This window comes from Solea senegalensis, linkage group LG1 (genome assembly GCF_019176455.1).
Source record: "Solea senegalensis isolate Sse05_10M linkage group LG1, IFAPA_SoseM_1, whole genome shotgun sequence".
NCBI lineage: Eukaryota > Metazoa > Chordata > Actinopteri > Pleuronectiformes > Soleidae > Solea > Solea senegalensis.
The window spans coordinates 10,877,872-10,893,379 of NC_058021.1; the positions used below are offsets into that span (position 1 = coordinate 10,877,872).

The window sequence follows — 15,508 nt, forward strand, 5'->3', positions numbered from 1 at the left end:
TAGAACACACTCAGGTCAAAGGTTACAGCATGACTGAATGTAAAGAAATATACACACACACAGGTGACTCAGCATTCCCAACTGCATTATCTGAAGAAATGCACATATTATTATTGTTGTTATTATTATTATTATTATTATTATTATTATTAATAATAATAATAATAATAATAATAATAATAATAATTAACTGGTATATTTTACTCAATAGAAAACATGGTGCCGTTTTGTTTTAACTGTTTATAAGCACTGAGATTTGATAGTTTCCCATTTGTGATTCCTGTATTATTATTATTGTTTTTGTTCTTACTATTTTCGAGAAAAATCATGGACACATCCACACACAAGCATCTTTGAGTCAGTGATATTGTGCCTGGACCACTTAAAACACCTCATTGGTAGCCATGATGAACACACCCAGCCCTGAGCACATTTTATCAGGAGCACTAATGATCCAACAAGACAATAACAATAACGATACAAATGTCCTTTAGACTGGTAGACGCGATGGCAGTGACAGTGGCTCTGCATGGATGCTCTCTCTCCTGCTGCATGTGGCCTTTGAACCCATTGTTGTGTCGCGGGTGACGTCAGTGCCGTGTGCGGGAGACGGAGCGGCGTGCGCCTGGCGAGACAAAGGCGGCGGACCGACCGGGGTCAGGCAGCAGCAGCGGCAGCAGCAGCGGCGGCAGCAACACAGAGCCAGAATCGCTGTTGTTTTTTTACTCTAATATAAACTGCTAACCCTGTTTTTTCAGCTGCGTTCTCCCTGACGGTGTTACAACGAGGGGGCAGAGACTCCCCCAAGAACTGAACACGGACTCTCCGCACAGACGGAAAACAACAGTGGCACCTCTTCGCGTTGTTGAACGTTTTTTCTCCTACGCCCCCTATTTAGCTTGCTAGTTAGCTATCCCCACTAGCTTCTAGCAGGGCTGCTGGTCTCCTCCTCCCTCTCCTTCTCTTCTGGCTGCTTCTCATCTTCCCCTCCGGAGCTGTGGACACAGCGTAGGACAGGAACTCATCCAACCGAGGCAAGACAAAGTAAGTTCACGGGGTTCTAGCGCTTGTTTAATTTTAAAAATTGACGCGGCTGCCTTTGAGAAAGAGTCCAAGTTGGGCTGACAGAGAAGAGCTAGCAGCTAGCCGCGGTGCTGCTCCCAAACAAAGGGGTCGACAACGTGACTGAGTGAGTGCCGACTGTGTGGAGTTAGCTTGTTAGCTTTGGCTGTTGAAGCTAACAACAGCCCATAATTCAGCTTTATCCACATCATGTTAATTCAGGCAGCACTTAGAGAAGTGGCATGGGTTGGTGACTTGTGTGTTTGTAAATGTCGGCGTGTATGGAATAGCTATTAAACTTGTGTTGAAGCGGGCGTCCTTTATCCTGACAATAGCAGCAGCAGCAGCCTGGATGGTTTTAGTTGTCAGACAAGAAGCAACAACAGACAAAGCAAGGCGCTCAAATCAACAGTATCTCAGTCTGCCTGCTGCTGTTCATGGTCTATACCTCCACGTTGCTCGCCTTTGTTTTTTGTATAACACTTTTAAGATAAAACACTTTTTTAAATTCAATTTTATTTCAGAAGAAGAGGGTGAGCTCACTCCCACAAGACAGGCACCCGTGATCTGATGTGAGATCCACGGAGAGACTATGCCTAGCCCTTTATTCCACCCCGAGATCATGGACCACGACGCGGTGATCAGTAGCCAGCACAATGGGGTCGGTCTTCCCCGAGAAACGGACCAGGAGTCCCGGGAAGAGGACCATCAAGAGGCGCTCCGCTTCGCCCTGGACCAGCTGTCACTCATGGCGCTGGAGAAAGTGGACTGTGGGGGCGGCGGCAGCGGGCTGAGCGACTCTCTGGACGGGACCCAGGGTCCCGGCTCTGAGGGCTGCAACGGCGTGGGTGGAGGAGGCTACGTGGACCTGCAGATGCTGGAACATCCCGGTGGCTCACGGGACTCGCCGTCGTCCTGCTCTCCATCCCCGGAGTACTACGGCTCGGGCGGGTACCACATGGCCGCCTCGCACTCCATGCTCCACGGGGACCAAAGCTCCGTCCTGTGCAGCAGGAAAAGAAGTGTCAACATGACTGAATGTGTGCCTGTGCCCAGCTCCGAGCATGTGGCAGAAATAGTTGGAAGACAAGGTAAGAACATCGGCATGCGTGTATGTTTGTGTTGCTGTTATTGTGTGTTAAATGTTGTTTATGTGTAGCAGCGGTTTGTTTAGGCAGCATGCAGCCTGGTGCTTCTTTGTTTGGGTGGCTCCTCGGTGAAGAGGGGGAGGAAGGTGTGTGAACTTTGTTCCAGCCTCAGCTCGGTGTTGAGGACAGTCTGCACTGACCTGTTGTGTTTGTTTGATGCGACTTCTCAATTAAATGCTTTAAGCTACTGTATTTACATACTGTTGTTAGAACACATTCAGACAATGCTTTGACAGAGTGAGTGTGTGGATGGGGAGTAGGAGGGAGGTAAAGAGGGAGGGGGAGGGGTGGGAGAGGGTCAGACAAAGCAGCAGATTGTCGGGAGTCTGGACATGTCTAGCAGCGTGCACCAAACAAAGGGAACACACTGAAACACGCTTGTTTTTGCACATTGCGCATCAGAAGTGGCTGATTTTTATTTTTTAGCCCGATCGCACACTCTTTACTCTCTAACGGTCATGTATAATGTCAGATTATTGTTGTATTTGCTGAGTAGATTTAGGCTGAAACACAAGCACGGGACTGGGCGGTGTTACGCCCTGCACCCAGCTCTGTCTGTCTGCCGCTGCTGCTGTTGTTCGCATCCGAGCTGCAGCTTCTCCCACATCTTATTTTTCAACCCCGCTTTCTCAGACACAAGAGTCGCTCTATAACCAGAGTCGTGTTGTCGGGTTGCTTTACCCAGTGACTGCCGCGGTAGCGTTATGGCATTGTTCTCTTTGTTTGAAAAAGCCATGCTTTCTGCTTCCCAGAATGACATCACACTCCGCGTGTCCTATTGGTTGTCGGGAACGAAGCGTCCATATTTAAAGAAACAGCGCACACACATACACACAGGAGGCACAGGAGCTGCTGCTGTTAGAGCTGCTGACACACAGGCGGTGCAGCAGCAGCAGCCTCTCACTGTGTTCGGGCAGACAGACTCTTCTCGAATTGGGTTAACATCCTTTTTTAGATGTCCCTTCAGGTGTTACAGTAGCCCAAGTACAGACTGATTACAGACAACTAAAATATAGACAAACTGCAAGACTCAATGAGAAATAAATACACTGTATATAGCTAATCTAGACATACTAATATAGTATATGCACTTGGTACGACTAATTAGTATACAGTGTATGTGATGCATACACACAGTTTAATGTATTTAATATGATATGCTGATGATGTAGGGTTAGACAATATGTCCTAAAACAGGGTTGGGGGTTTTTCAGTGAAAAAGCTTCAGTCTGTGTATTGATGTTATAATTATTATTCACATAGTTAATTAAAGATTGAGTTTTTGCTCTCTCTTGAATGTCGAGGAAACCAGTTAATTGTGGTTTAAAACCTCTTTGTAAACGGAAAACAATAAACACTAATCCGAGGAACAGCATTCATAGTCACTATGTGTTTACCTCTCATTGTTTTGCAAAATTTATAAACATGATATTGCTATGTATTGAAACCTTGTTATATTGATATTTGGAGGGAAAAGTATACCACACATCATGTTACAAATCACATTATAAATCCTGACTGGAGCAGATTTTACAACATCTAATGAATTACAATATTAAATGTATGCATGTTTTAGGGAAACTCAGATCTTTAGTAAAATGCTGGGAAAAATTCAGCAAATTTATTTGGAAAATCTCACGTCACAAGATCGCTTCCACAAGTGTTAATTCATACATGTTGAAATGATCAGTCTTCATATTAAAACTGAACTGCTTATTTGCTGGTGGTTGTTTTAGAGAATTCATTGCCTGATGTTACATAATAGAGCTGTTTACTTCCACAAATCCAGTGGAGTTGTTTCTGTGACAGTTATTTATAAGTATACTCTGATTAAAGTCTAATACAACGGTACCTCTGTATATATCACCGCATAGAGGTGTTGATTCAACTTCTTTTAAAGGCTGTAGTTTATTGTGTTCTTGAACTCCGTTGCTTTATGGTGAAAGGTGTTTTAATACATTCTCCAACCAATTTATGTCCATGAGAGTAAAGAGAAACAACATCACAAACCACAGCATCTAAACAGCTGCATGATTCGATCAAACCTCACTGTTTCTACAAACTCTGACACTGGTAAACTTGCTAAAACAGATTTGTTGCAGGGCTCTTGTATTAGAGTGCAACAGCTTTAATAATGTTTTCATAAAAGGAATAATTGAGTGTTTAAATGAAATAATGTTATTGTATATTTATTGTGTGTACACAATCAAACATGGAGTTGTGTTAAACACAGTTATTTTTTTCTTTCTGCATCTTCCAGGTTGCAAGATCAAGGCCTTGCGTGCCAAAACAAACACCTACATAAAAACTCCAGTGAGGGGCGAGGAGCCCGTTTTTATCGTGACAGGACGCAAGGAGGATGTGGAGATGGCCAAACGTGAAATTGTCTCTGCAGCTGAGCATTTCTCTATGATCCGGGCTTCGCGCTGCAAAGCTGGAGGAACTGCTGCTGCTGGTGGTGGTGGTGGAGGAGGGGGAGGAGGAGGAGGTGGTGGAGGAGGAGGAGGAGGTGGAGGAGGATCTCTCCCTGGACCACCACACCTACCAGGACAGACCACAATACAGGTACAGAAACCAGAAATATCAGACATGAGTTTTTCTTGCATCTTTATTGAAAGTAAAGTTGATTAAAGATGTTCTGCCATTCCTCCAGGTGAGGGTGCCCTACAGAGTTGTGGGTTTAGTTGTTGGACCAAAGGGGGCAACTATCAAGCGCATCCAGCAGCAGACTCACACCTACATTGTGACACCCAGTCGAGAGAAAGACCCAGTGTTCGAGGTGACCGGGATGCCTGAAAATGTGGACCGAGCGAGAGAGGAGATCGAGACTCACATCACCCTGAGAACTGGAACCTTTGTAGACCTGCAGGGAGACAATGACTTTCACACCAATGGCACTGATGTCAGTCTGGAAGGCCTGGGCTCTCTGAGTGGGGCGCTTGGGGCTTCTCTGTGGTCAAGGGCTGCCAACCACCATTCTGCCCCCCCTCCTCCACCACATTCCCCACCTCCTTCTCTACCCATGTCCATGCACCACTCCTCCAGCCGGAAGATGTCCTCCTCAGTCGCCTATCACGCGCACAATGGCGGGATGAGCTCAGACAACTTCACCACCACCGCCAACCGAAAAGCCACCGAGGGAGGCAGTCCCACCAGCCCCTTTAGCACAGGCTCCAGCAGCGCTGGGGGAGGATTCACTTTCGGGGGCGACTCCACCCCAGGACTGCCCTCCTCAGATGAACTGGGCTTTGAGTTCAGTGCTTCCAACATCTGGGCACCTTTTGTTAACGGTGGAACAGGCAATAAAACGGCCGGGTCTTCCCAGCAACAGCCTCTACGTCGTAACAGCAGCGGCCTCAGCGGCGGCGCCATCACTCCACGATTGTCTCCAACTCTGCCTCAGGACACATGTGTAGGCCCCCTGGATCACCCACTAGCCCGTCGTGCACAAAGTGACCCCCTCAGCACTCTCTCTTGGCTACAGTCTGGCAACGCAGGAGGCGGCTCCTTCTCTGGAGCGTCCAGCTCCAGTTCTGGTGGCTCGTCAACCGGTTACTCCTCCTGCTCGGCGTCCTCCCTGCCCGGTGGCTCCCCCACTGACTCAGAGGGTGGCAGCAGTGGCGTGGGTCTCAGCTCTGGGATCCTGAGCCGTCTGAAAGGCGGCTCCAGCTCAGCAGTGGCGGGTCTGGTCAGCATTGGCCCTGGGGTCAACAGGGACTGCTTTGTGTGTTTTGAGAGCGAGGTAACAGCAGCCCTTGTGCCTTGTGGCCACAACCTGTTCTGCATGGAGTGTGCCGGACAGATCTGCCAGTCAGCTGAGCCAGAGTGCCCCGTCTGCCACACCCCCACCACACAGTGCATCCGCATCTTCTCCTAATGTCCCAGTCAGAGGGTGGGTGTGAGGGTTGTCATATTGTCATACGAGTATGGGGTTTGAGAAGTGGAGATGGGCACCAGCTGTGGTGGAGGCGATGGAAGATTCACATTAAATAACTTTCACACACACGATGGACCATAATAAATACATTTACAGAGATGATGATACTACAGATGTTGATTTGTAATGATAACTGTCAAGATTAATAATAATAATAATAATAACAACAATAATAATAATAATAACAACGACTGACTGATTTTCAGAGTAAACTGAGATGTGTCAGCAGACAGTTGGGGCTCAGACAGTCTCTCGGTGGTGAACTCATGGAAGGAAACTAGTGTCTTATCTCTCTTCAGGCCTTCATTTTGACCCGGAGCGGCGTGCGCCGCTGGGTGCCGGTCTGTCTCCACATTTCTTCATTATGGCTTCTTCAGATATCTGCCTGCTTTCTCTCTCACAGCCTTTCCTTTGGACGCTTTTGTACTTAACATATATTTTTTGATGAAGCCGTCACTGAGGCCTGCACTTTTCTACTACTTATTTTAATGTTCCTGACAGAGGACGCTAACGGTTCCAACAAAACCCAACCCCCCCCCCTTCCTCTTTTCCCCCCTTTCTCCTCTGCTCTCATTAATGCTGTTATTGGTGGCATGAACCAACGGGGGTTTGCTGTTTTTCTGTAAGCTTGGAACTTTTAAAAAAGGTCAGCATTTAGTCGGGCACCCAGCAGAACAACACACTCGAGGGACAATCTTGAGGATGAATTCTTGTTTCTCGTTAGCCACAGAAGAAAAAATTAGCCATCAGTAATGCCAAATGAATGCTATTAATAGATGCTGAGTTATTCTTGATAAAACCCAATAATGTGTTGGATGAATTTAAATGAGTCTGCCCCACATTTCAAATGTGGCTGCTGCATTGATTCGTATGAATTGTCCTTTTTAATAAGTCAGACACTAAACCATTAGTGATGCTGAAAGGAATGTGTATGAGGTCTGTGTGTCTGGGCTGCCTGACAATCGCGTCACATCTCCTTAGCTCACGCACGTGAGACTAGTGCCCACTGTTGCTGTTCTTCAAGTAGGCATCATCATCATCGGCGTGTGTGTGTGTCCAGACTGTGAGAAAGGTCTGCTTCCTGTCTCCGTGTCTCCTCCTCTTAGTCTCAGTCTTAACGCTCTGATCCATCCACACTAAGACATTTTCCTGTCACATCCCACCAGTTACACTTTGACTCATTTCATGTTTTTTTTGACTCTGGATTGTCGAGCGTGTGGCGTGCAGCTGTATTTTGATCTTTAGGAGACTAAGACAGGGTTTTGTTTTGTTTTTTAATTCCCCTGATGTCACATGTGAATGTTTTGTCCAGATTAAGGAGAAACATTCACTCCACTCGTATGAAACAATAACAAAAGGCTCAATTTAAAGCAGTTTTTTCCTCATGCACTGTTACACAGCCCCAAAAACACAAAAAATTGCCAAAAAGGAATTGGCTCTTACTGTTTTTGTGCAGTTTTGGTCTTCCACCCCACTCTCACAGCAAAGCTGTATGGCACTCTCTCTCAGATGACTCACTGTCATTCCCATATAGCGCTGTACTCTTTGGCCAAATGTAGTGCACTATATGGTTAGTAGTTTTGCGATTTGTCCTGTGTTTCATAGCATTACTGAGTGGCTCCTGAAGAGGCGTCCTGTTTTATGTCTCTGTGTTTTTTAAAGAAATTTGCAGTAACTGCCTCCAAGAGTGTTAATATTGTTCGGGGCGATTTGGGCGGCGTTGCTGTGACGGTACACAGTTTGATTTTTTGTGGCCCTTTTGAACACAACATGGAATCCGCTCATACAATGAGACAAGCCATGAAAACGTCATTAAAACACGCCGCTGATTTTCAAGGGCTTCCTCTGACTGCACATAATCCCATTTTTTTGGTCGGGCTCACCGTAGGAAAGAATCAATTTATCCTTTATGGCAGCTAGTAGCTATTTGTAGGTCATCCAGGGCTTCCAGACACTCTGTGTTCAAATCCCAGCAGCTGCCGAATGTTTGGCTTTCTTGTTATTTTTCCTCAAAGACCTGTTGGGGCGTGGCAGTCGCAGCGTGTCGCCCTCACTTGACGTAGTCGCCGATTAGGGCGAGTTTGTTCAGTTTTGATATCAAGGGTAGGGGGGGGTGGGACAAGGGTAACTCTTGATGAGTAAAATAGCTGTTGAAAATGGGCAGTTGCTGCTGTGCTTTGGTGCTTCACTCAGTTTAACGTTCAACTTATTTGCTGTCTCGACTGTTGGCCGACGGGGACGGCAGGGATCTTAATAAAAGCAGCTGTCCTGGTTGAGCGCAGCAGTGCACTGATTATGTGTCCACCACACGTGTAGGAGAAATGTATCCAGGAGCTGAACAGAACAGAACAGGTAGTCTTCTCCGAGGACTTTCCCATGGTGCTTTGGTGCGACTTCCTACTGAAAAGTGTTGTCAAACATGCGGGAGAGCTATTTTAATTCTCAGACACAATCTCCCGCCTGCGCGCCGTAGATCGGACGACTCTGTCCTGGTTTATTTGGTTTTTTTTGGTCACAACTGAGCGCCCGTTCACCTCGTCAGGCAGAGATGTCGAGCGTCGTGTCACCTCACACACACTCGGAACACATGCAGGGCTGCGAGTGTGTCTCACTGAACAGATTAATCGCGACTGCTGTGTTTAAAGCCCGGAGATAAAGCCCATCTTCAAACTGTCCAAGTCGACGTGTTCAAGAAGTAAAATGTGTTGTATTTTTCTGCCAGATTTAAAATCCTGGTGCTGCACTGGGATTTCTGGCCAATGAGAGAATGTTAGGGTTTAATGTACAGTAGTTTCATTGTTTGTTTGTTTTTTAAAAAAAACAAGGTACATTTTTTCAGATTGACTGCTGATTTATACTTAAAAAAACATTTTTTACCCCACCCCATTTTCCCCATTTTCCCCATTTCCTTCCTTTAAGGTTTGAAAACAGGGTTTCCTGAGGCATGCTTGCCAGTGGCCTCTGACCTTTTTTGTGATTAAAGGGGGGGATGCAAAGAGAGCTCAGCCGGGCAGGGGTGAAAGACTCCCTGCAAAACCCTCCGCTCTCCTATTTTTTTTTTTTTTTTGCTTTAATTCTCTTTGTATGCAGAACCAAAATGTAAAACGTTGACAAACAGTAAGTTTCAGTCCTGACCTGTGTGTAAATACCTGGAATACAATCATTGGGATCTTGTTTTGTTCCAAAAGCAAAATGACTTAATTGAAGATAAGTGTAGTTTCTAAAGAACATGTATCATTATTTGTAAGTTAACCATCTGCATGTCTTCGAGCCATCTGGCTAACGTTAGCTAATGATTTTTAAGATTTAAGAAGAAAAAAAAAAAAACTTTTTACACATTTTATTTTTTACAATTTATTTGCTTACCTAAATATCCCAGACAATAATGTGACCCTTTTTATTACTTAAAATGTATTTTTTATTTTCCATTTTTTTATTTTCCTTATTTCCTGTGTACTACATATAGGCAATTTATAACAAAATGAAAAAACTATTGAAGAAATTTTAAAATTGAAATATATTTTATTTGAAAGTTTATGGACCTTTTAACCGTGACCCGGTGAAATTGTATAATCATATAATTTGAGCTGACTTGACGGTTATGAGAAATGTATCAAGAGTTTTATTTTTTATGCTTCTTTAATAAAGTCTTGTTTTTTGTTTCATTTTTTTACTGTAAGATCAGAAACCACGACTCGTGTCTTTTATTTCTGCGGAGGGGAAACGAGCAGCGGGCGGCGTATTCTTGATCACACGGGGGCAGCAGAGACGTCTGCATCGAAGCAGCAAATGCAGGCATTAATAAGAAATCTGCAGTTCACACGTGTTCGTCTGTTAATCTGAGAACAGGCTGTTATTCTGCACCAAACAACACAGTGAATTAAACATTTGGAACTGAACACACGGCACTTTTCTCCCCCAACTGGTGACTCAATGGGAAATGAAGCTGCACTGACCTTCATCAGATTATAGTTTAGATTGTTCAGGGGAAAAAAAGGAGAGTAGAATGTTTGGGCCTTCTTTTAGTTGACATTTCATTAATAAAATTTAACAGTGTAAATCGAGAGCGTATTCATTGGCAACAACTTAATCGACATTTTAGATCATATTTTAACCGAAAGCCAAATATTTGTCCCTGAAATGTAAGTGTAGGAGACTGTGGCAGGTATATTCTGTTATTTACAAACTTAATGGACCACGTGTAAAGGTCAGTGTGAACATTTACAGAAATGAACTGTATTCACCTGATTGTATGAATGATTGTTTTTCATCACCACAGAATGAGCGTCCGCTGTTGTGTCAACATCTCTACAGGAGCTGCCATTTTGGACTGCCATGTTTTTACAGAGGCCAAACTAAACCTCTTTGGAGTTTTGATGCCAAACTGAACAGCAACATAAGTTACATGTGTGTTGAGTCCACAACCAGGAGCGATATCTAGTGGTGAGTGCAGATTTAATAAATGTGGTCACCGTCACATTTTTGAAAGGAGATTCTTTGTCATTGTTGTCGTAGACTTCTGCTTCCAAATGATGTGAGACACATTCTCTGGTTTGTGTTTTCCTGCTGCTGTAGAAACATGGCAGCCTGTAAAACAAGGCCCTTGACTGAAAAAATGTATTCTAAGGCTACGAAAACCAAACAATCTTTATTTTAAAGCGCATATACGCTAAGGATAATAAGGATTATTAAACAGATCTTTATTGTAAACTTCACTCTGACCTGCAGCGTTTTCTCTGCACTCTAGTCTGAGCAAACGCAACATGTGGTTCGACTTGTGTAGATTTAGACGTTGCGTATGCCCCTCCCCCCTCCCACAGGGAGGTCAGAGGTCATGACTTGTCTGCAGTGGAGGCCAGTTGTTCCAGCTGAGGGTTAAAACAGCCAGCTGTCTCTGCATCTGTTTAAACACCAGTCTGAGTCAGGGGCATTTTTAATAGGCTTTAAATGGATGTAATAGTTTCCTTTGCCTAAAAAGACCCAGACACTTTAATTGGGCGAGGATTTAAAAAAAACTGAAACACATTAAATTCATATTTCCTAACACAAATCATGTTGCAGTAATGTGCTTGCTTGATTCAACAGAAGACATAAAGAAGACATTTACAGTGTGACATAAATGTCCTTTTAATAGGAAGCAGATCACAATCAGGCTGCATTCCAGTTCCACTTCATCCTCATTAAAGAACAATCAGTAATGATAAGAAACAAATTAGAAACATCCTCGGTAGAAAATTAATTGTCTCATGCGAGTTCTGTGGTCACACTACATTCGTATTGGTTACAGGAAACGTATTCACAAACTTTTTTCTCTTTTTTTGTTTGTTGAAAAACACACACACACACACAAAAGAAACACAAACATTGATGACTCATCGTTACGTACAAGTAGCTCCAGAAATTAAAGACAAAAAAAAGATCAAAGAGACACGTGCTGGCACAAGTTTCCCATCATGCAATTGTAAGTCGATTATTCACAGAGTGGGCATCATTGGTCTCCACAGAGTTGTGTTGGCGTGCATGCATGCATGTGTGTCATCTTACATGTGCCCTTTTGTGCTTGAGCAGAAGTCTTTGTGTGTGTGTGTATGTGTATGTGTACTTGTACGTGTGTTAATGTGTGTAAATAAACAAAGCAGGCAACCAATAAGCCCTGAACTGGACAATTAGTTGTGTTAACCTTTATTTCTCTTGCAGTTTTAAGCTACAAGTTTCATCTTAAATGCTGCATGGGATCACTTCTAGACGACACATGACAACAATGGAACTGCAGTGTGTGGATGGAGGAGAGAGGCGGCCTGTGAAAGGCAAGTTCACCCCCAGCCAAAAAGGTAACACACACACACACACACAGTAAATCAAGCATGAACACATGATCCATTGGTTAAAAATGAAATTTGGAGGCTTAAATCAAAAGGCATGAGTTGGCGTTTTGGGTTAAACATCCTTCTGATGGTAGAAAGAAGGCTCTGCTGAGGATCAGTAACATTCCGAGGATTTGTATTTGGTAGCATTCAACAGTGTACAGTAAAGACAACATGTGACAGGCCAGCAGTGACGTCTGACGTGGCTCCACGCTGCGGCAGGTCCAGACGCCCCCCGCGGCATCTGAAGTTTCCACACCGAGACGAGCCAGACTACGACTGTGAGCGTTTGCGAACCTTTTTGCAGTGATAGAGATAAAGTGGTTCATCAAAGCACATGGACGAGACTAATACTTGAACACCATAGATGCTTGGCGGTGACTGTGATGGCTTCTCTCTTTGAAACAAAACAAACAAATGTTCGTGCAAATTTGGTCCGACTAAAGGCAAATAGTAATAATCGACATGTTCCTTCTCTCTTGTCCAAAAATATGTGAGAAAAAGTGAACACGCTCCAAAGAGGAATGGGGATTTTTATGAGTCCATAAATAAAATATCTTAAGTTCCCCATTCCTTCTGGATCTGGATATTGCAGTTGGTGCTCCTGTAGTTTCACTGACGGCGCATACATTTGGGGTATGTAGGTACAATATATTGCTCATAAACTTTAGAGCCCATTTTGCAGGTTTGACAGCACACACACACACACACGCACACACACACCCTCACACACAGCAGTGTTCACAGAGGGTTCGTCCTTCAAAAACGAACAAAGAAACAAACGTGTGGTTCAGTTGAACGCACAGCTATTGCCTTGAAGAGATGGGTTTAGATGCGTGTGCAGGCGGTCAGGAGGAGAGCGACCCACTTAGTGTGTCCTTTTAGGCTTCGTGTGGAGTTTTTCCCTCCATGCATCACTAATGACAGACTCACTGTGTCTGTGGCAGAGCAGGTGGGGGAAACGGAAACTCTGCACAAAAGTGACATCCCAGTCCACTGATCCTGTAGCCCTTTTTTGGAGTTAATGTGCACTCAAGGGGTGTGGATGTGTTCGACACTGGGGTATTGCTCCGTTTTTGTCATGAAGTGAAGCAAGAGAAGTTTAAAAAAACAACAAAAAAGAAACAACAACACAATAAAACTGCACATTGTAGCCACAGCTTTTGCCTTCGCCGTCACATCATGTGAGACTGAGCTTTGTTTCTCCAGGAACATGAAGGTTTTTCAAATCTGATTTATAAAAAACAGGGATATGTGCACCCATCTTTTCTGTGGATGGTGAGTGGTTGCCATGGCGACAGCAGAGTGAATCACAATATTCCTGGAGTTAACATGCAGCATTCACGTACACAGTCACAGGACAGAGAGGCAGAGGTGTGTCCTCTGGACACTGATCTAAGATCAGTTTATCTTTTCTTTTTTGTTTGGGGTTTTTGGGCGTGAAGAAAGCTGATCTTGGATCTGATTTCCACCGTATGCAACACTGTGGGAGAAAAGGAGAGGAGAGGAGAACGATAGACTAGAAGGACAACACAAACAGGCAAGCAGGAGGACAGAGCGTAGCTTGGGCGAGAGCCACTCTCCTGAAGATACAGAGAAGCAAAAGTGCAAAGTGGTCTTTGTCAAACTATTCACATGGATGCAGTTGTGGCGTTGTAGTTTTATCCATATACCATATAAAAGGTGCGGTGTTAAAGGAGAGAGTGAGCGGTGGACTGACAAGGGCTTGCTAAATGCAAGGCTAAAACCTTCAGCTGACCAAATTTGTATTGAGCTGCTGAATTATTCAAAATGAAATGTCATCTTTTTACAAACACATAGTTTGCACCGATGTCTTTGCAATGTCAATGTTGCATAATGTATGCAGATATTTGTACACGTGTGTGTGCTTATGTATTGCACATGGTTGCTTATCATCTATGTGGAACTTATATGTGTGCATAACACTATGTGAGTCAGTCTCTGGGGTTCGTGTGTCCTCGCTCAGCTGCGGCCCTCCTCAGCTGAGCGCTGGTCTGACTTAAGCTTCACGAACTCCTTTGCCACGTCGTCGTTGTTGCGCTGGGAGAGGATGCGCAGCACTGTCAGACCGGTCTCGTCCATGTGGGTGCGCCTGCCCAGCGGCAGCCAGCAGGTGACGCTGCCCTTGCTGGCAATGTCCTTCACCTGCAGCAGGGCCACCCCCACAGTGCGATCCTCTCTGGCGAAGCAGTAGTCCTTCACGCACACCTGCAGCTCGTAGCTCTCTGGACCCACCTCTGTGCCCAGCGAGCTGAAACAACACGGGAGACGTCGTCAGATGAGGATCATGAACCAAAACGTGGTTGAAACTAAGTGTATGAAATGAAGCGGGTCAAGTGGGAACTCACTACTGGAAGATCTCGTTGAACTTGGGAGACCAGGTGTTGTTCTTGGACTTGGTGGCAAATTTCCTCTTCTTGTCGCTGAGGTGAGGGCCAATGATGTAGACTTCCACAAAAGGCCTGAAGCCCTGAGCCTTCCACTTCAGGTCATTTGCAGCCACCACTGTAGAACACAGGCAAATGAAGATGAGCACCGAAGGAGGAGCAAAGGACAGATGCTGTCATCTTTCATACAAGACATTTGTATTTATTAATGAGAACTATGAACATCTGATCTGTAGAGAATCAGATTTAGCCGATGTGGCTGGTTTTCTGAACGTAGCCAGAGAGAAAGTCTGATTTTTATTTTTATTTTTTACCTTTGACACTGATTTTGTGTTCTCCGTTAGGCTGGGGTAAGATATCCACACACATGACCACTTCGCCAACTGCATCCACTCCAGACGCTGCAAAGACAGAGACACACTCAGTAAGTGCTTTACTGGTCCCCTACGTGTGAAGTGTGTGTGTGTTTGGTCTGACCCCATTTATCTGTGACTATAAGCAGTGTTTTTGCAGTCAGCAAATCAGACGAGCGACTCCAAAAAAACTGGGATCAGCAAATCGTGAACTAAATTTAAACATGCAGAAACACGCTTTCTTGCACTCTTTCATTCTCTCTCTAACTCTCGAAGAGAGACTAATGCAGCGTCGGTGCTAAACTAACTTTAACGTAATAACAGTGGTTAATTCTTTCCAGACACTGACAGAAAACAAACTGCAACACAAGTTTCTGAAGGAAAGCTCTCTTTCATCCACTGACACTTCGCCAGTCTGCCTCCAATTGATCTGTGGTTTTTAGTTACCACAAACAATGCCGTGCAGAAGGACGGTTCCTTTTGTCATTGGACTGAAAGGAGCTTAGACGGGAAGATAAAAAGTTGAAGGTGATCACACGGCAGCTCATACTCACTTTACAGTGCAACAACACATCACGGTGCTGCTGCGCTGACACGTACCTTTCTCTGGCGGCGTGTCTTCGTTCGCCGAGTACCGGACGCCTTTCCCTCCATGCACTGCAGACACAGAAAGTAGCATTACATCACGGAAAGTGCATCACGGTGACTCCATTGAAAACTATTTAACATTACAGTA

General features: G+C 44.7%; 2 protein-coding genes across 5 annotated transcripts in view; one reads left to right on the forward strand and one right to left on the reverse strand.

The window, feature by feature from the left end:
• Positions 1–527: 527 nt before the first annotated feature.
• Positions 528–6,136, forward strand: LOC122775588 (RNA-binding protein MEX3B). Its single transcript, XM_044035600.1, has 4 exons — positions 528–1,044; positions 1,587–2,153; positions 4,471–4,775; positions 4,864–6,136. Exons 2-4 carry the CDS (start codon positions 1,655–1,657, stop codon positions 6,085–6,087), a joined length of 2,028 nt encoding a protein of 675 aa, XP_043891535.1. The 5' UTR covers positions 528–1,044; positions 1,587–1,654; the 3' UTR covers positions 6,088–6,136.
• A 5,113-nt stretch (positions 6,137–11,249) lies between these two features.
• LOC122770927 (protein unc-13 homolog A-like) overlaps positions 11,250–15,508 on the reverse strand; it is a 32,419-nt gene continuing 28,160 nt past the window's right edge. For all 4 annotated transcript variants that reach the window (XM_044028182.1, XM_044028168.1, XM_044028175.1 and 1 more), the window contains 4 exons: positions 15,373–15,429; positions 14,734–14,820; positions 14,381–14,537; positions 11,250–14,283 (listed from right to left, as the gene is read on the reverse strand). In XM_044028182.1, the coding sequence (XP_043884117.1) occupies positions 13,995–14,283; positions 14,381–14,537; positions 14,734–14,820; positions 15,373–15,429 (590 nt within the window). In that variant the 3' untranslated portion in view covers positions 11,250–13,994. The remainder of the gene's footprint in view (positions 14,284–14,380; positions 14,538–14,733; positions 14,821–15,372; positions 15,430–15,508) is intronic.

Excerpts from the sequence above, each read along its gene's own strand:
- LOC122775588 (XM_044035600.1), top strand. The coding sequence starts at position 1,655 with ATGCCTAGCCCTTTATTCCACCCCGAGATCATGGACCACGACGCGGTG. Across the intron at positions 2,154-4,470 it reads AGAAATAGTTGGAAGACAAG|GTTGCAAGATCAAGGCCTTG; the intron begins GTAAGAACATCG and ends TGCATCTTCCAG. Across the intron at positions 4,776-4,863 it reads CAGGACAGACCACAATACAG|GTGAGGGTGCCCTACAGAGT; the intron begins GTACAGAAACCA and ends CCATTCCTCCAG.